Below are 21,240 nucleotides of genomic sequence, written 5' to 3'. Positions count from 1 at the left end.
GCGTTTGCCTTACACGCGGCCAACATGGGTTCGATTCTCAGCATCCCATATGGTTCCCTGAGCACCGCCAGGAGTGATTCCTGAGTGCAGAGCCAGGAGGAACCCCTGAGCATCGCCAGGTGTGTGACCCAAAAAGAAAAAAAAAAAGAAACCAGAAAACTAAAACAAAACAATGCAAAGTCCAGAAAAACAAGCAAAATCCCTCCAGAGTCTGTAACATCCGTTCCCACGGGGGCTTGCATTCCTTGCCTTCACTCACAGTGGCCCCGCTAGTCTGCTGCATGGTCTGAGGGAGCCCCCACACTGTGGAAGGGGGTGTGCTTCAAGAAGGGAAGACTCTAGAAGGCAGGTGCGTCTCATTGGCCAACTACCTCAGATGAGCCCCGAGCTCCACTCTTCTACACTGGGGTGTGATGAGGCCGCCAGCAGGAGCAGCCTGAGAGAGTGTTCTGAACTCAAGGTCCTCACTGGGTCCTGGCTCGGAGGCGGCAGTTGTGAGAGAACCTCCACTCGATTGCCACTGAACCACACACTGAAAGGCTCAGTCAGGTTTCAATAAAACGACGATGACCTCAAGGAACAGCATTAAGATGTAATGAAACAGGGTGCTGAGGCCCACGGGAAACTTCCGGAGAAGTGACTCATGTAGGAATCACTTGTGGGGTGTAGCTTCCATGGACATTGCAAAGTCTTTTTTTTTTCTTTTTGGGTCACACCCGGCGATGCACAGGGGTCACTCCTGGCTCTGCACTCAGGAATTACTCCTGGCGGTGCTCAGGGGACCATATGGGATGCTGGGAATCGAACCCGGGTTGGTCTCGTGCAAGGCAAACGCCCTCCCCGCTGTGCTGTCGCTCCAGCCTCAACATTGCAAAGTCTTTTTTGAGAGAGTTTTTTAGTTCTCAGTGGTTAGTGTGCACCATGAGGGTTCAAAAGGGTGTTATTATTTGCTGATAAAATCAGTTTGATAAAACAATGAAATTCCTGGATATAGGAATATATAGTATATATTTTATATATTTATATTTTATATATATTTCAAAGCACAGACTGCATGTAAGTATCAAGCCATGCTGAGAATCTGGGCGTAGCTAGAGATGAAAGTTAGCGGAAATGATCATCTATTCAAAAGAAATGGTTGAAAAAGCCTGTGTGTGGGGGGAGCTCTAAAACCCCATGTTCTTTTTATTTTAAATTGGGACTAGAACAGTAAGCCCCCACTCAGAGTTCTGTGTTCTTAGCTCTAATACATAACCAATAGTATCGGTTCTCTAACTTCCTCTGTTGCTTACCCTATGTAAGCATGATGTACAAATGGTTGGGAAAATAGAATTGGCATTTAGGGAACTCCTGTCAGCATCTCTAACTGAACAGCCTAGAGTTAATGAGAGTGCACAGCACATCAGTGAAAAAACCCTCCTCCTAATCGCAAAAAATGTGTGGCTATCATCGGCACAAGTGAGCCCCAAAAATGCTCAAGGGGGAGTCAGACATTGAAGTACAGATTTATAATATATTGACTGGGACCACCAAACTGCTCAAATTATACTACTACACTATGGGTCACTGAAAAAACATTAAAACATTTCCATTAAGAATAGCTGTTTTAGGAGCTGGAGCAATAGTACAGCGGGTAGGGCATTTCCCTTGCACGCAGCTGACCTGGGTTCGATCCCTGGTATCCCATATGGTCCCCTAGCACTGCCAGGAGTAATTCCTGAATTCAGAGCTAGGAGTAACTCCTGAGCATGGCTGGGTGTGACCCCCCACCAAAAAATAATGAAAAAAAGAATAGCTGTTTCAGAGGTTGGGGAGATAGAACAGATAGTACAGTTGACTTAAGATGGGTCACTTAAGCCCACTTAAGTGGGCTGTACTTAACTGTATAGCCTTGCACAGTTGACTTAAGTTTGATCGCTGGCATCCCATATGGGGCCCTGAGCATCACCAGGAGTGATTCTTGAGTGTAGCCAAGGGGGGGGGGGAAATAATAGTTGTCTTAGAAGATAAATTCAGTTATACAAAAAAGTAGATTCAATTTCTGCTAAGCCCTGCCCTCCATTATGGAAGAGAAATGTGATTCCACACTGTCAAGTAAGAAGTTCCTAATGTAACTGTTTACCAGGCTTCTATCAAAGATCATCTGGATTGTAGAAGTATAAATATTCTTTCAATAAAGCTGAATTCACCTATTTTCAAGGCCCAATTTGTATGCTACCACCTCCCTCCAACTTATTTACAGGGGCCACACGTGTGGTGCTAGGACCAGGGGCGCATGTGCCATGATGGGGATGGAACTCAGGGTCTACTCCTGCTCTACTGCTTGTGCTATCACCGCAGTCCCTGTGCTAACCATCCTGAAAAAACTCTTAGCCTTCACATTACCTCTTCCCATCATCCCTCCACTTTATGCTTACTTTTTACCCATGAGTTATGGAAACTGATGAATTTTTCTCTCTCTCCCTCCTAGACTACAAAGTGTTTGGTGAGGTGGGTCCATGTCTTAATCATTTCCCCAAAACTCTTCCAAGTTCCTGGCAAGGATGGCAGCTCACTCTTTTTTCCCAGGGGATGGGCCACTGAAATGAGATTCAACGAGACTCCTAAATTGTATCTAGTTCCTGATGAGGGTATACTTGAGGGGGGGCGGGGACGCTGGGGACATCCAGGTTGGTAGGAACACTGAGAGGCTAAATCTCTCTCTCTGAAGGGATAAATCTCTCTCTCCTCTCCTCCTTCTCCCTCTCCCTTTCTCTCTCTCTCTGCGATGGCCACTGAGGAGGAGTCCGAGGGTCTGGGAAATAAGCAGGCGCCACTCACTTGGGTCTGTATATCAGAGATTTTCTCAGGACGCCACTCCTTGGGCCTGCTGCTTGGTGTGCTGGCAGAGTGAATAGCTTTTTGCAGAGTTAGAAGGTCAGGATTGTCAGTATTGGGCACCTAGAGTAGAGCACGGACAAGGGGTCAGAAAGCACACCAAGAAACTTACTTCAGCTCTATGACCACAACCAAGAGAGGGAAAACAAAAGCAAATGAAACCAAACCAAAATTCAACACCCACGCTCCCCCCCCGAAAAGACCCGATAATCAAAACGGAAAGAAACAAACTCTCCCATGTTCACAATGCAAGTGATGCTAGTTAAATTTTTTTTTGCCCTCTTAATAATTTTCCCTGCGTTAGGAAAAATTGCCAGATGTCATGCAGCTGGGACAAAACCTCATCCCTTAAAGCATTCCCATGCTGTTAGTTTCAGTTGCTGTAAGAGAGAGAGAGCAGTTAAATAAGGCTGTGCCCGGAATTGCTGTCGTATCCTCATTTCATATTGCAGTTAGGTTATGAACCAGTTCAATAAAACAAAATTTTGTTTCTACTGGGAAAATGATCCAAACACTGTATGTGGTGGTGCCAAAGAAATCTAGCAGGTTTTCAAGGGGGACCAAGAGGAAAGGACAGTTTGGATCATGTTCCCGAGACATTTCCTAATCAATGTGGCTTGAGCATTATGCGCTATGAAAAAGGCAAGAAATTTGCGCCACAAATTCCACAGATGCATTTTGATTCATTTGTTGCTTTTGGTGAACCCAGGAAACTAAAGCCAAGTACCAAGCAAAAGCCCTGGCTTTAAATTAAGTGACCGGTAAAAGCTAAAGCCAGGCAAGGAAAGAGCAAATCACCAACCAAGAGAAGCTGTTTTTTTCATGGAGCCTGTGGGCTCACACAATTTGACCAGTTCAACATGGTTTGTCAGACACAGACTGCCAACCAAGTGTTAACAAACTTTGTGGGCCAAAAGAAAAGAGATTCGTTAATTGTAAATGTTAACTGAATTCTTTACAGGAAATATGGGACTTTATGAAAGCTGTCAGCACTTGGCTAATCAAAAAGAAAAAAATCAAACTAGCCTTGCACTAGTTTGTTTAACAGAAGTCTTTTATGCATCAATCTCCTTGACTGATCCGGAAACTCCAGAATAAGAAAGAATTTACATCTTGGTGAATTTATAGAACTGGCTCAGGTACTTAACTAGCATACAGAGAATATGACCCCATGAAAAGAAAAGACATGCTGTTGTCATCAGTAAAACAAGTTTACTGGCACAGTGTTCAGGGCTACCATACGTAAAAATGGGTACCATGGGCGGAGTGACTACAGGAAGCTTTTTCAAAGAAGAGCTATGCTTTAAATGATTCTTTGAATTAAAAAGAGGAAAGAGGGATTTCTTGATGCTTGGATTCTCCCCGTTGGTGGACTCTGTCTGCAATCAATATAAGATACAAATAAACTAATTGCCAGCGAAAGGAAAAAAGAAAATTCCCTATTGAAACTGCAGATTTTAGAGGCCCTCAGTTGGTTACTGACAGTCACCAAAAGAATCGGGGCGGTGTGGGCATCAAAGCTGTGTTAGTTCTCTCCTGGTCAGAAGCTGACTATCACTGTCACTGTCACTGTCATCCTGTTGCTCATCAATTTGCTTGAGCGGGCACAAGTAACGTCTCCATTGTGAGACTTCTTGTTACTGTTTTTGGCATATCGAATACGCCACGGATAGCTCGCCAGGCTCTGCCGTGCAGGCGCGATACTCTCGGTAGCTTGCTGGGCTCTCCAAGAAGGGCGGAGGAATCGAACCCAGGTCGGCCACGTGTAAGGTGAACGCCCTACCGCTGTGCTATCGCTCCAGCCCAGTCAGAAGCTGACAACAATGAAAATTCAGAGTAAGCACCAACTTCTTGTCTGAGGAATGTGTGGTCATAATCAATGCTATGGTAACAAGGCCTGAAAACCTACACAGATTTCTTCACATGAACCTTACAAAAAATCCCAGGGGTGTTTATTAATAGAAATGCGATTGTTATAAAGAACTACTGATGAACTTCCATCTTTTCCCAGTTCCTAGAGAGGACTCCAGCAACTTGGTAAGGCCTACCACACAATATGGCTCAGAGGGAAAACATAAGATCCTGCAGAACCCTTTGCATTTCCTTAGCTCAGGAACCAGGAAACAATGCTTGGAAGGGGAAAATCACTAGTGCAAGTATATTTACCTCGAGTATAAAGAGTGGTTTATGCTAAGAGAAATAATCAGCCAGTGGAAACTCTCTGGCCCAGTGCAGAATACAAACTTTCAAAGGGAAGAAATGAAAAGTTCAACCTGTACATTAAACAGCATTACCAGTTGACTAACCAGGGTAAAATGACCGAGTTGGCAAGTCACTTTATGCTCCAAGGGCTTCTGCAATGCTCTGGCTATGGAACTGAAGCTCGATTTCCCAAGGCGGCTTCTGGATTTGCATGTGCCAAAGCATTTACCTTTATGATGCAGAATATTTCTTGGCTCCCGTTTCCCTGCTTTGGCTACCTCAACTGCCAGAGAGCTAGGATGTATATGAAAGCATCCAGATCATCTTTCATGAGTATGTGTATGAAGACACTTGAGCAAAGTCTCCAGGGTGATTCCTATTCCCGTGAGAGAAGGCTTCACAGGCCGAGGCAGACAGAGGAAAGCCCCCAGGAAGCAGGGGGTTGGAAGCTCTCCACATAAGCACTGATAGGAGTCTAGGCCTGCTTTTCTGGAGAACTATCTCTTGTTCACCTTATAGATGGTAAGAAATCAGGCAGGCTACAACTGCCTGGATAGTTTCTCTCTCAATGAAATAAAGGGGCTCAATTAGATTTAGGACACTTTAATTCTGTTTAAATGTGCATCCCAAGGAGGCAGAGTTAATATAATGTCAGACTTAGGAACTGAAGGTCTGGCAAAATAGACTGCTCGCTCTTTGGAAATGTTACTCTCAATATCAAAGTCCTTAAAATGTTTTTTCTTTTAATTAAATGCAGAGAGGTACAAACCACTTTAGGCTTGGAAGGGTTAAGGCACTGTAACCTATCTAGGGTTACTTTGGTCACTTTGCATATTAGAATAAAGCATATGAAAATCTAAACAAAACTTAGTTCAAAAGAAGAGGAGGTTTGAGCATACTAATATTTTTGAGTATAATAATATTTTTGAGTATAATAATATTTTTATTTACCTGAATTTATGTGACTTAGGATTTTGAATCTTCTTGTTGTATTGTTTGGGGATTATCCCTAGCAGTACTCATGGGCTACTCCCAGCTTGCTGCTCAGGGCTTAAACACGAAGGTGCTTATAGGGACCATGTGTACCAGGGATTAAACCTGGGCTTTCTGCATGCAAAGCATGCAACTACATCCTTGAACTTCCCCCCCCGCCCCCCGGCAATAAATAAATAAATAAATTTGAAGAAGATGCTGAACAATATAGCAGAAGTAAAACAGTAGATTCAACAGATTTAGGTAACAGTGTCTGAATGGATTTTGATTTAGTCTTGGTTTAAGACAGGCAGATATCAAAGTGGAATCTATATGCAAAAAACATGTTCAGGGCCGGAGTGATAGTATAGCAGGTAGGGCGTTTGCCTTGCATGCGGCCGACCCGGGTTCGATCCCCGGCATCCCATATGGTCCCCCAAGCACCGCCAGGAGTAATTCCTGAGTTCAGGAATCAGGAGTAACCCCTGAGCATCGCTGGGTGTGACCCAAAAAGCAAACAAACGAACAAACAAACAAAACATGTTCAATTCCTCGAATCCTGCTATGTGCTCCCAGTGCATCATCCCACAATGGCTACAGACTTGAGGTTATGAGCAAAAGCACAAACCTCAAAAAGGAAGTAACTGTAGTTAGGAGGTGATAGTCAAAGTTCAAGGTTCATGACCGAAAACTGTCCTATAGACAATGGTGACAGTTTTATTTTATTAGTACTCTGCATATCATAAGCCCTTCTACATTAAGTCAGGTTTGTTTTGTTTATCCATTATAACCAATTTAGACATCCTTCAGTGGCATTTGACTTGACATTCTAATTGAAGTAAATTTCAAATTAGAGGCATAGTCCAGGCTTGGTTTTTTTTTCTTTTTCTTTTTTCCTTTTTTAAAAATAATGATTATTTCAGGAATATTAGATAGCCATTAAAATAAAGATAAACTTATCTAGCAACATATGTAGTATGTATTTATGTGTATGAACATACATGTGACAATATAGTATTAAAAACTGGTATACAGGGGCTGGAGCGATAGCACAGCGGGTAGGGCATTTGCCTTGCACGCGGCTGACCGTGGTTCAATTCTCAGAATCCCATCTGGTCCCCCAAGCACCGCCAGGAGTAATTCCTGAGTACATGAGCCAGGAGTAACCCTTGTGCAACACTGGGTGTGACCCAAAAAAAAAAAAAGAATAACAAACCCCAAACTAGAACTAGAATACAAAATTATGTTAGGATGATTACTATTATTTAAAATAAACTAAAATCTACCATTTTCCCCACAAACCTAGCAAAGGCCAAACAACCAAATGAAAGCACACAAAAAATTCAATACTTATTGCAGTAGGCTGGCAAAATAGAAATGATGATTTTTCCTCTATTTTCCTCTAATGAGCTAATACTGTAATACACAAATATGACAAACAAGAAAGTGAAAGAATATCTAGAATATAAGAAGGTCTTGATTAATATTTCTAGACCATCTGAGTTAAAAACCCTGACTTCGGTTGTCATATATTTTGCGCCTATCATTTTTCTCATCTTTACTTACCAGTCAATCATAGTCCTAGAATCTTTACAATGGAACAGACCTCAGAAACACTGTGTCTAATCAATCTACTCATCTTACAGGTAAAAAGAAGTTCCCAACAGGACATTTTGAGTAAGCCTTTTGCCTTTTAAAATAAATGTCAATTATGTATGAAGTAAAACTAGACACAGTATCATTAAAAATGACTAACTGAACTTACCTGGTCTTTAGGGCATCGAAGGGGGAAATCAAACCTTGTGTGTATAAACTATGGATCTTACCTATGGGTGTCCCCATGCTTACTTATATCACTAATCAGCTGAGTCCTCACCAGGTTAGCTTGCTGACGTGACATGCACACTTTTAGGGAGCTAGCCTTAGGTTCAGGCAGAAAGGTCCCAGGTGAAAAGACTCATTGCATTTCACAGTTAAATCACAAGATAAACATATCACTCTACTAAAGCAAGCCATGGAATGTCAAATACTATCTCTTCTCTGTGACTATGAGGCCCAGAAATGCACTTGTCAACAGGGGAATTTGATAATGAGCCAAGGGAGAATAACAAATGATGGTTAGTTATGAATTTCAGGATTTAAATGTAAACCAAAACCATTTCCTAAGTTTTCACATATCTTTAACCCCGAGAGAGAAATAAATCCTGTAGCTTCATAGTTGTTACATGAATATAAATCCACAAGGATAAGACATTTATTTAGAGAGGCTTAAAGTATTCTCTCATCCAAATTAAATTTTTTCTATTCCTGGAGATTCTATTGAACTTAGAAAAGGCTCTGTGAGAGGAACATAGCTGTAGAGAATTTGTGGAAAAGATACAGACAGAGTATGCATTCAAGTCTCAAAAAGAGAAATAATTTACTTTGATTGTCACACAGTGTCAAATACTCACAAATATAGCCCCCTATGCCATTGTATACAGAAATTGTCCATCTACTTACTGTTTGAGATTTCTTCTTTTTCTTTTTCATTGACCTGAAAAAACCTTGCTTTTCCTTTTCCTTCAGTTGTTCAGAATGAGTAATGTTTTCAGGACTTTTCCTAAATGGAAAGACATTTTTATCATATTGATTTTTCAATCATTCTCCTGCCATTATATAACAAAGACTAAAAATGTATGACACCAGGTCCAAATAGTCAGGAAGAAAGTATCAGGCACACAGGTAAGGAGCCTCAAAAAAAACCAAAAAAGCAAAAAAAAAAAAAAAAAACCCAAAAACAAAAAAACCCAAGCCAAACCAAACGCACAGGAGGAAGTGAATCTAATCAACCATGGTTAATGATTAACCTTTGGCACAGGCTCACTGGAACTGGCAATTCTGAGCATTTATTACAAATGATCAGTAATTGTGCTGCAGGATCATTTTCATGCTGGGGAAAGCCTAAGTATTAGAGTGTGAAAGGCACATGTTTCAAGGATGCCCGGTCTATAACCTCCCAAGGGAAAGAGCAGAAACATTTCAGTATATTCATTTTTCTATTTACCTTTTAATTCAGTGTAATATTTTTGTGTGCACATGAAGGGTATACCTGGAGGTGCTGGGAACTCAAATAAAGGTAGACCTCACTCAAGGCAAATGCCTTACCTCCTGTGCTATTTCTCTGGCCCCTCTATTTACTTTTTTCTTTTCTGGTTTTGGGACTTCGCCTGACAGTACTCTGAAGACCACCTGAGATGCTGGGGTCAAACCTGAGTTGACCAGGCATGCACCCTACTCCCTCTAATATTGCTCTGGCTCCCATTTATCTTTTCTTAAAAAACTAAAAGCAAATAGGAACTTTATTTTATATGTAAATTATATATATAAATTGAGAACCAGTCTATATTTTATTTTATTATTTAAAAATATTTATTAGTGAATCACCGTGAGGTACAGTTATAGACTTACAAACTTTAGTGCTTGCATTTCAGTGCCCATCCCTCCACCAGTGCCCATTCTTTACCACCAACGGTCCCAGCATCCCTCCTACCACCCCACCCCGTCCTCCCCACCCCCACCTCACCCCGTTTCTGTGGCAGGGCATTCCCTTTTGCTCTCTCTCTCCTTTTGGGTGTTGTGGTTTGCACTAGAGGTATTAAGTGGCCATCATGTTCGGTGCATGCTGGGGGAAAAGGCAACTCAGATAGAGAAGGGACCACCAAGTAAAGGGTGCTTAGGAGGGCCATTCGGAATGGGAGATGCGGGCCGAAAGTAGACAATTTATCTTTTTAAACCCAGCTCAACAAATTATCATTAGAGTAGCTTCCCAAAGAACTGAGAAAACACTCCCACCAGTGCTGTTACAGAAACATTCTCAGTAAAAGTAAAAATCACCTGAAATGGAAAAACTACTTTATAAAAATCTTGTACTTAATAAAACAAAGTTTAAAAACAGATATCGTCAGGGGCTGGAGGGATAGCACAGCGGGTAGGGCATTTGCCTTGCATGCAGCTGACCCGGGTTCGAGTCCCAGCATCCCATCTGGTCCCCTGAGCACCGCCAGGGGTAATTCCTGAGTGCAGAGCCAGGAGTAACTCCTGTGCATCGCTGGGTGTGACCCAAAAAGAAAAAAAAGGGTCAGAACAAAATGTAGCAAGATGAATGCTTTACCACAAAGCACTCCTCTGGAAAGAAAGCTCCAAACTGAGAAAACTGGCGATCAGCTTGATTCCAGTGTCCCAGGTATTTGGGACACAAATGGGAAATATGAAAAGACAGCAAATAATCCTCCTGGGCTCCAAGGAGTTGGTTACTTGTATGTAAACAGAGGGCTGGTATGAACGAATGAACCATCTTCAAAAGACAACACAAATGCGGTTCCTCCTAACAAAGGAATATTTCATGGGCTTTGTTTTGCATTTGAATTATCTATGACTGTGGAGAACATTTCCCCTCTCCCCATGACTGGATTCCTTTTATTACCTATTCCCTAAATTTATTTCTGGTTTTAGAATACCTAACAGTGATGGAGTTACTAGAACATTGAAGAAAACAGGAGCAAAGCAGCATCCTTTATTTGATTAGATCTGTGTGAAGGTAGGAAACATCTATATCTACTAAAGATGCACATGATAGAAAACACCATGAAGCTATTTAAAATAAATCACATCTTCCAAAGAATTTTCACTAAAATGTAGAAATATTCAAAGTAAGTGGAAACAGCAGGATTCAAGCTCTCTACATAATACGAGCCCAACTATATTAAGAGAGACATATGTGGGAGCATTTATACACATTTTTTAAGGCAAGAAGAAAATAAAATAGGATCATAAACCCTATCACATTTCAAAGCAAATATGTATAATGGATAGAATCAAAAGGTGTTACAGGACTGAGGGTGTGGCGCGACAGCAGTGTGCATGGGGGGTTTCAGGAGGCTTCATTCTGACACCCTTAGAAAACAATTAAGAAAATGGTTTACAAACCACAGAAAATGTATTTAAAAAAATCCAAGAACTCAAGATCAAGTACAATAAGGGAAATATTTTTAAAAAGATAGATAGACAAAAACGAGGAAGTCAAAAGCTACAACAATTTGGGCCGAAGAGATATAAAGTGGGTAAGGTGCGTGCCTTGCAGGAGGCCAACCCGGGTTCGAGCTCGCCAGGAGTAATCCCAACAGTAAGCCCTGAGCACCACTGGGGCGTGGTCCAAAAATACACCAACTGCCCCCCTCCCCAATGATAATAACCACAAAAACAAGCTGTGATCAAAGACTCACTGCAGGTCTTTTCAGAAGCGATGGATGAAAAACTAGAACCCTAGAGAAGACAGAATGAGGAGGAAATTATCTTCCAGCCAAGGCTGAACAGAGGTCTCAGGGCCCTGATCTGGGCACAGAAAGATCTGAGAGGCCAAATCAAAACGGGAAAGAAATGACCCTTGTGCCAGATGAATGTCGGGGCGAGCGTGAGTGCTCATGCATCACAGAGGGAAGCCGGAGAGCACAAGGGTGAGGGCCACACCGTGCTGGACAGCCACACCCAGAGAGAGGGCAGGGGGATGGAAGGGACAGTCAGGGCCAGAGCCTTGGCCGGACGGAGCACAGGCCTACAGACTGTGCGCAGACTAAAAGGGGCTGAGCCACAGCTGGGAGGTCCAGTGTGCCCTGGGATGATCTCAATCTCGAATTCTGGACCCTGGATTCTGTCTGGCACAATCGATAGATGGTCCCGAGGAACCGTCCGAGTGCAGGGGAGTGGGAGATCACCTCTATCTCAGTGGCCACACAGACCATCACCTGGCATGTAATCCAAGGCTGGCAAAATAGCTGATAAATAGCAGGAGTGCGCAGGTAGGTCCTTCCTACCCAGTCAACTATATCCGAATCCCACAAACTGTCACTGTCACTGTCATCCCATTACTCACCGATTTGCTCAAGCGGGCACCAGAAACGTCTCTCATTGTGAGACTTATTGTTACTGTTTTTGGCATATCCAATACGCCACGGGTAGCTTGCCAGGCTCTGCCGTGTGGGCAAGATACTCTCGGTAGCTTGCCGGGCTCTCCGAGAGGGCAGAGGAATCAAACACAGGTCGGCCGAGTGAAGGCGAATGCCCTACCGCTGTGCTGTCGCTCTAGCCCCCCACAAACTATCCAACACAATTACTTCCATAAGGACTCGAGAGAAAAGAGAATTCCAAAGATTCATCTAGCGTTTGGGGATGCAGCTCAGTGGTAGATCCCCTGCCTTGCATAGAGGAGGCCCTGGGTTTGCTCCCTCACAATGCAAGCAAAAAAGAACAAAGGCGGGGAGAGAGAGGGAGAGAGAGGGAGAAAGGGAGAGGGGGAGAGAGAGAGTAAGAAAGGGAGAGGGGGAGAGAGAGAGAAAGAGTATGTGTGTGTGTGTGTGTGTGTGTGTGTGTGTGAGAGAGAGAGAGAGAGAGAGAGAGAGAGAGAGAGAGAGAGAGAGAGAGAGAGAGAGAGAGAACACTTGCCCTGCAAGAGGCTGACCCTAGTTCAATCCCTGGCACAACCTATGGTCTCCGGAGAATTGCCAGGAGTGATCCCTGAGCACAGAGCCAGGTGTAGGCCCTGAGCACTTCTCAATATGGCCGTCCCCCCTCCTCCCACTCTAACCCCCAAACCCAACCAAACTGACTGAACCTAAGTCAACCAACATTTCTGGATAACTCTGTATGTGCCAGGCCAAACTAAAACAGCAGTGTGGCCTCAGGCTGCTCACAGATCCAGTGGGAGACTGGCAGGGCTGAGAAAGGACAGGGCCACGTGCCAAGGTTTCAGGAAGGTCCCTCTGAGTTGAAGAGAGGAGCACGGATTCTGTGGCAGCTTCCCTGCCACCATCTCTCCCCCTGGCAGTGTGACTAGAGTGCTCAGCTGATGTTGAAATTAGAGAAAACCAGTGCAGAATTCTGTGAATTGTAGTGGCAAGCAATAATGGAAACCAATATATTCATATTTTACATGAAGAAAAAGCCTGGGATTGTGCAAGTGAGTGACAGCAATTCTTCACTTAACCACAGGGATTTCTAATTAATTTGGTTTACTGTTTAAGTGTCAATTTTTTAACCCAATTTTGACAGCAGTCTTTCTAAATGTATTTATACACTTTGTCTTTTTAAGCAAAGTAAGAAAAGCCAATTTTATAAATACACACTCTATATGCATATCTATTACAATATGTATGACACCATAAGGGCTAGGATGATTCTCCTACTGGCAGCTGAGAAAAGGCATAAATATGCTGCACTCACAGCTATTGTTCGGGATCTATCTCCCTCTGCACCTGGGACCATGGCCCTCCCCACAACCTCAATGCCAACTGCTAGAACTGTGCATGGAAGAAACATAAACATGTTCAGAGGGAAGGTAGAGTTTTTAAAGATAAATGTGGCTGCAGTAATATTTTTGGCTCATCCTTCCCGTTTCTAACTGAATTCTGGATAGCCTTGGTGGCCAGGATGATCACTCCGCATCTTCTGCTACATTACTATCACTTTAAGACAGGCCATAGTAGAGTTTGATAGTTCCATTATAAAAAACATGTAGGCCGTGCAAATATTCGCTTCCAAAAATAGATTTATAGGGCTACTATCCAGGAGAAAAGAGACTGTCCTCAGGTAATTGAAACTTGAGAATAACAACTCACTGTTATTATAGTCTTTGCCTTGCCTCGTTGTTGCTGGGGTTCTTTCTTTGTTTTTTTGGTGGTGGCAAGGTGTGGGGGAAGGTGGTGGGAGATGACATGCCCAGCTGTGCTGAGGGCTTTTTTCTGGCTCTGAGCTCTGGGATCATTCCTGGCAGTGCTCAGAGGACCAAATGTAGTGCCAGGGATCAACCCCCAGCTTGGCTGTACGAAAGGCAAGCACCTGCCCACTATACTATCTCTTTGGCCCAACACCAAGTCTTTTATGTTTTCACAACAGCTACTCGAAGTGTGCATTTCTCTCACATATACAACTAGGTAAATATATCAGAGATTTTTTTTTATCTATCAGAGATCTTATTGAAGAAGAAAATTATGGTGCGTCCAGTTTAGTGAATGACCTCAACTAAGAGGTGATGCCTGAAGGAGCAGCACAGCGGTGGCATAGAGGTAGCAGGCAGAGACTTACCCCATCTATCACAGTCATTCCGGAAGTCTCAACTACAGCTTCAGAGAAAGGACAACGCCACAGAAAACTTGACTAATGTCCAATGTCCCCACTGGACTTATAATTCATTTTAAAAATACTGCTTTAAGATTTCTACACATACGGCCTCCTGACCTCATATCTCTTCATTCTCAGCTATGGAAAACAAATTATCAAATGCTTTCTTTTCAGCAGGTTGACTTTAGGGGGGAGAAACTCCAAATCAATAATAGTGAATTTTTTTTGAAATATTGAATGTAATCAAAGTAAAGTGAAAGTAAAGTGAAATTTACCAGTTACACAAGCGGGGTGGGGGGCTGGGGAGATGGGGGGGAGGTATACCGTGATTCTTGGTGGTGGAATATGTGCATTGGTGAAGGAATGGGTGTTTGAGCATTGTATAACTGAGACTTAAACCTGAAAGCTTTGTAACTTTCCACATGGTGATTCAATAAAAGAATAAAAAAATAATAATTAAAAAAAAAGATTTCTACACATACCTAGGCCTAAACACACGCTTCTCAAACGCACAGCAAAAGACAGGAAGAGTTAATTGCTAATATTACCTATCCAACATTTGGATTTGATTTTGGTTTGACCTACATATATACATATGACTACATTAATTTGTAACTGATGCTTTTATACTCTCCATAAGGGGTGAAGGGTGTCTGTGTGCTAAAAGGGGGTGGGCCCAGACTGTGCTCAGAGCTTAGGCTGGGATCAAACCTGGGTTAGCAGAATGTGAGGCAAACACCTTACCTGCTGGACTCTCTCTCTGGCCCCTAAGTATCCACTGTTCATAATGTCGGTGACCAGGAGGAAAACCAGTTCCTTTTTTTTTTTTTTGCTTTTTGGGTCACACCCAGCGATGCTCAGGGGTTACTCCTGGCTTTGCACTCAGAAATTACTCCTGGCAGTGCTTGGGGGACCATATGGGATGCCGGGGATCGAACCCGGGTCGGCCGCATGCAAGGCAAACGCCCTACCCACTGTGCTATCGCTCCGGCCCCCAAACCAGTTCCTTTTGTGCTTCTATATTCTCACAATTTAGACATGATTCTCAGCACTCATCAAATTCACACCCAGAAGCTGCCATGCTGGCTACCTACATGAAGTCGTACCTAGGCTCGCATTAGGGAAGAGGAGATTTGACTACATAATAGGAATCATCGAACAGCCTCATACAGAAAGAAGTACCAAAGGTTATCAGCAGAACAGGGGGAGGTCATATGGATGTTAGAGGCCTTCTGACATTAAAAAATTCTGACTTTAACATCCATGCTGCTGACATTAACAGGTCCCAATTGTGCTAAGCACTGCTCCATGTGTTTCCGTTGTGTGTTTCCTCATATAATGATCTCATTAATCCTCTGAAAGAGGTGCGATTCTTCACTCTACTTTACATACCAGGAAACTAAGGGGCAGAGAAGTTAAAGTCACGGGGCCAGAGGTTAACATTCACCAAGATAGCCTATATCCACACTCTATGCTCTTAGTCACAAATGTCAAATCTCTCATTTTACACGTAAGCCAGTAGATGAAAGGATATTTGTAAAAATGTATCTATAGCTTAAAAAGTACTTTATTATTGTTCTTGCATTACAGTGAAGTACTTTTTTATTCACTTGATAGGGAACCTAATAGAGTTCTTTTTTCATTTTTTTAAAATTAAAGAACTGAGGGCTGGGGCGATAGTACAGCAAGTAGGGCATTTTCCTTGCATGCGGCCAACCCAGGTTCAACTCCCAGCATCCCATATGGTCCCCTGAGCAACCCTTGTGCATCACCGAGTTTGACTCAAAAAGAAAAAAAAATGAACTGATTTACAAAGTTATTGATAGCTGCATTTTAGGCATGTAATATTTCAACAGAAATCCCACCAGTGTCAACTTCCCTCCGCCATGCTCTCATATTTCCCTCCCAGCCCAGTCCCCGCCCCATCCACGCCTGTCAACTTGTCAGGCACATTACAGCATTCCAGTGGCTGCAGCTTAGATGTCATGTTTTCAGTACTGTTGAGTCTGCGCTTTGGTTATACAGCTATATCATTCACCCGTATCACCGGCATAGCTGACGCCCTCATGCCTGCTCATCCATTACTTCCCATTCTGGAGAACCCAGGAGAGTTCTATAAAATCCACAGTCGTTCTGGGCAATTGAGAATAAAAGTCTACAGTATTATTGAAAGAGCATTTTTTGTATTTCCATCTTTCCACCTCCGGTGAGCGTCAGCTGATACGGAAGTGAAAAGTGTGAGGCGGAACACAGGTAGGTCAAGGCCCCGGCTTCTGCCTCCCTGTTAGTGGAGGTCGGGAACATAGCAAGTTCCGTACTAAGCAGCAGCTTCCTCTTCTGCAGAATGGAAGTCACCCCTACTTCAAAGGCTGACTGAGAGAATGGGGTGAGACCATCTCCCCCTCCCACCCCCCAGAATACTAAGCAAAGTTTCTGCTAAAAGAATAGCAACAGGGGCTGGAGCGATAGCACAGCGGGTAGGGCGTTTGCCTTGCATGCGGCTGACCCGGGTTCGAGTCCCAGCATCCCATCTGGTCCCCTGAGCACCGCCAGGAGTAATTCCTGATTGCAGAGCCAGGAGTAACCCCTGTGCATCGCCAGGTGTGACCCAAAAAGCAAAAAAAAAAAAAAAAGATTAGGAACAAAAGGAACCGTGAAAACATCAATCGTAAAAAATACAAACGCACGGGTGGAAGGGTGATGTGTGTGTGTTGTTTGTGGGCTCTCGGGGCAGTGCTCTCTCTCTCTCTCTCTCACTCTCTCCGCTCGAGTTCGGTGTTCTCGAGCCGCTGTGTATGGACCGGATCGGGATGGCTCTTCTTTGTGGTCTGCTTCTATGTGTGCCGCTCTGATCTCTTCTGTCTGTCTCTCTGTCTCTGTCTCTGTCTCTGTAGTCTCTTCCAATCTCTCTCTCTGGAGCCCTTTTCGCTCTCACTTCTGACTCTGTCTTTTACTTCTGACTCTGACCCTTACTTCTGACTCTGACCACTACTTCTGACTCTGATGACTCCCTGATTCTCTTTCGCTCTGCTTCTGTGTCTTATCCCCCTACTTCTCTTATAGTCTTAGTTTATATATCAGTCACATAGGGCGGTGACACAAAGGTGGGTTGAACATTAACAAATCAACAAAGAGGGGTAAAACCACTCCTCCTGGAGATTAACAAAATCTCACCTAAGGAGATTACTCCAGATTACTAGGAGATCCGCTTAAGGGTGGGATCCCATTCAGGGTGTGTCGATTTCTTCTCTCCTCAGCTAGCAATTCACTTAAATAGTTGTAGTAAATTTACTTCTAATATTTCTAGCAATGTCATTCTTTATGAGCACAGTAAGAGATACATCAAACTTAAAGTTTGGTTCTTCTTGAGGACATTCACTATATATTCCAGACCACAGTTCTCAGACCAGGTTAGTCTTCATAACCCCAGCAGGGTCCTTGTCTCGTCGTTAGTTTTGGATCATGACAGCATTTGATTATGACCATGTTCTCAACTTATAGTTGAGTATTGTGATGCTTTGGCCTGGCCCATTTCGATGCCAGGGTAGCTCACAGCTTGCCCTGGGTCCATTCTGTTCCTCCTCAGGACCCTGCTTTTGGGGTGCTAGGAACTAAGGGCAACTAAGTTGAGAAAGCAGGTGCTCAGGAGTAAATATTATTGGAGTCAATCAGCTTCTAAGTTACAAAGCATAATATTAACTGTCTTCCTGTGTCCATACAGAAAGGACATTGCTTTAAGGTAAACTAAGTTCCCTGCAGCAAGGCTGAGAGGACAAACCCAGGGTTATCCTACAATCAATGTTGTCCAGAAAGATGCAGTAGAAGACTCAGGAGGTACTGACACAGGGGGGAGAGGTTTCTGCCATTTTACACAATATGTAACATAAATACTGAACTTGAAAGAAACCATTGGAAATAGTGACAAATCACAGATTCCTCACCAAACAATCTCTCAAGAAAGAAAGGCCTAGCAGGAGAAAGAAAAATAACAAGTCTATCCAGTCTTTGAGTCTCAAACCTACCATCACTCAGAGGAAAAGTAAAAATGAATCTGAGTACTCACCATGGATCAAATGCTGGTTGTCTTTTTGAGTGGTTAGCTCCAGAGCTGGTTTCTGATGGTAGGGAAGAAACTCTAGTTGACACATTATTTTCATGGAAGGAATTATCTGGTCGTGGAGATGGCACTGGGTGAAGAACAATTAAGTCACTGATATATTTCTCTGGCCAAGGCAGTTCCTAAATTATTCTATTATTTTTTAAAATGTTTTTTTGTGCCACACCTGGCAGTGCTCAGGGGTTACTCCTGGCTCTGCACTAATGAATTACTTCTAGCCAGCTTAGGGGACTATATGAAGTACCGGGGATCAAACCTGGGTGGACCATGTGCAAGGCAAAACCCTACATGCTGTATTATTGTTCTGGTCCCCCGATATTATTCTATTACTTCTTACCTCACACAAATAAGCAGGTAAGTCCAAATACTAACCTACCCTTCTTAATGATTTTTGAGTTTTCTGAGGGTGGTGGCGTTGCAGGGAACATCCTCCTACCTTACTTATGACATCAACTTCCGAGGGTTAGCTCACATCAGGCAATGTGTATTGAAACATGGCCAGGCCAGTGTAGGATTTTTTTTTTTCTCTTTGGGTCACACTTGGCGATGCACAGAGGTTATTCCTAGCTCTGTACTCAGGAATCACCCCTGGCGATGCTCAGGGGACCATATGGGATGCTGGGAATCAAACCCGGGTCAGCCGTGTGCAAAGCAAACGCCCTACCCGCTGTGCTATTGCTCCAGCCCAGTGTAGGATATTTAAAGGTATGAATATAACAGGGGCTGGAACAATAGCTCAGTGGGTAGGGTATATGATCTACATGCAGCTTACTCAGGTTCAGTCCCCTGCACCCCACCAGGTCCCCAAAGTTCCCTCAGGAGTGATCCCTGAGCACACAGCCAAGAATAAGGCCTGAATCACCATCAGGTGTGCCCCTCCCCCTAAAAAAGGATTAAATCTTAACTAGCTCTCATCACCTATACTGTGTTGACATTCTTGGAAACTGAGGCCCTCTTCTATCATAGATCCATCTGTGTAGTATCTATGTACTCTAGTCTACAGTCATCCTGTGCAACATGCATGCTGGAATAGACGCATTACAGTTTAAGACCTCACAGGTGAAAGCAGTGTCAATTTTAGGATCTTTTAAACTAAATCCAAAAAATTGCACTTATTTGCACACACAGGCACACAAATGCTACTTTCCCTCTAAATTCTGAATCTAAGAATGAACAGAAAGAGAAACCACAATGTATCTCAGTAGACAATTTCCAGTTTGAAGTAAAGGGTTTCAATTTTTTCTTTTTTTTGTCTCTAAGCTTGGTCCAAAAAATAAAAAAAACAAACTATACTGCAAATTTCCTCACAAAAGGAACATGTACAATGCTGCATATCAAGATAAAAAAACACCATTTCACTGGAGTACTGATCAATAGCACTGAAAATGGAAATATTCTGGAAATATTTGTCACTTAAGTAACACCACTAAATTGTCATCCAGTTCAACTGAATAGCATCACAGATATGACAGTATTTGAAGTGATGCTCTAGACATTTCTGTGAGTTAAATTGTTTCTTTCTGTATCTGGACTTTCTGTTTTATTCGCCAAAGTCTGAAGTGGATTATGGGGAAGACGATGAGGGTCTCCGATGATATGAAGCAATTTCATTCACTTGTTATGAAAAGAAAAATTTTCAGGGTTCAACAAATTAATTGATTTAAAGCACCATTAACATTTCATATCTTTCTTTCTTTTTCTTTTTTTTTTTTTGCTTTTTGGGTCACACCTGGCGATGCACAGGGGTTACTCCTGGCTCTGCACTCAGGAATTACCCCTGGCGGTGCTCAGGGGACATATGGGATGCTGGGAATCGAACCCGGGTTGGCCGCGTGCAAGGCAAACACCCTACCCGCTGTGCTATCGCTCCAGCCCCAACATTTCATATCATTAAAGTCAATTCTCTAGCTATCAGTACAAAGAGCATGTATATGGCCCATTCTGGAGGTAAAACAGCAATAAACTAAAAAGGCTTTTTGCTTGTGTATTCTACCATATTTGTTCTAATTAATTTTAATGTGAATTAAAATTTTGGCTCAGTAAGTATCTAAAATCATCACGGCACCAAAAAAAGGCATGGATTCAAAGGCACACTAAATACATTCTATTACTTTCAAAGGCAGCATTGCAAGTCAACAGAATGACCTGGTCAGTCCATGTGCTGTTATTCCAAAGCAATACTAATAGGGCACCACTTTAGCCGAGGCTCCGAATACAAATGGCCAGTTTTCCATGTTCTCTAGTCCCCCCAGTTCTTGACTTCTCTTCCTTCTTTCTTCCCAAGTCAACAGAAAGAGTGGAAAGCACGCAACATGGGCACAGGCAGCTGGAGAAGGTCATGGAAGCCCTTGAAGGCTTCAGGAAGTGGAGCCTCTTGGTGGCAGGCCCCGGCCTGACCGTGGTGGGGTTGCCCTCAGTCCCCTGGAGACGAGGGTGCCCTGGGGATCCCACACTGCTACCACACAGCACTTCTCAACTCTGCCCTTGCCAATGTCTCATACATCCACACAGGCCCTGGAGCCCCTTTCAAAGGCTGTGCAGGTACAGCTGGAATTCTTGCACTTGGTCTAGCAGTATTTATGCAAGCGCCTGCCGGTGCGGGCTGGAGAGGAACCGGTGAGGAGCACTCCAAGCCTGAGGGCTTCAATGTCGTGAGAAGAGTGACAAAGACTAGGCCGTGGCGCCTGCGAGGCCGAGGTGAGGAGCCAGGCAGGGGCACGGGTTACCACAGCAGGTCTTGAAAAGGGCGGGAACGCGCTATGGGAGGGGGCGGTGGTTCTGGCCAGAGGACAAGGACGCTCGCACGGCGCCAGGAGGCTCAGCCCGAGAAGCGGGGAGGAAAGGAAATAGCCGGAGCCACGGTGAGGGCCAGGGCTGGGAGAGTCTGTGGTGAGTTCCATCTCGGGCTATTTCAATTT

General features: G+C 43.5%; 1 protein-coding gene across 4 annotated transcripts in view; it reads right to left on the bottom strand.

Annotated features, from left to right (window-relative positions):
* CDKL5 (cyclin dependent kinase like 5) overlaps positions 1 to 21,240 on the bottom strand; it is a 214,550-nt gene that overhangs the window by 11,828 nt on the left and 181,482 nt on the right. For 3 of the 4 annotated variants that reach the window (XM_055123544.1, XM_055123546.1, XM_055123547.1), the window contains 4 exons: positions 18,269 to 18,392; positions 8,554 to 8,653; positions 4,134 to 4,256; positions 2,821 to 2,940 (listed from right to left, as the gene is read on the bottom strand). In XM_055123544.1, the coding sequence (XP_054979519.1) occupies positions 2,821 to 2,940; positions 4,134 to 4,256; positions 8,554 to 8,653; positions 18,269 to 18,392 (467 nt within the window). The remainder of the gene's footprint in view (positions 1 to 2,820; positions 2,941 to 4,133; positions 4,257 to 8,553; positions 8,654 to 18,268; positions 18,393 to 21,240) is intronic. The other variant, XM_004612219.2, reaches the window with a different exon arrangement.

Source organism: Sorex araneus, chromosome X (genome assembly GCF_027595985.1).
Source record: "Sorex araneus isolate mSorAra2 chromosome X, mSorAra2.pri, whole genome shotgun sequence".
Taxonomy (NCBI): Eukaryota; Metazoa; Chordata; class Mammalia; order Eulipotyphla; family Soricidae; genus Sorex; species Sorex araneus.
This window is presented reverse-complemented; position numbering and strand designations above follow the sequence as displayed.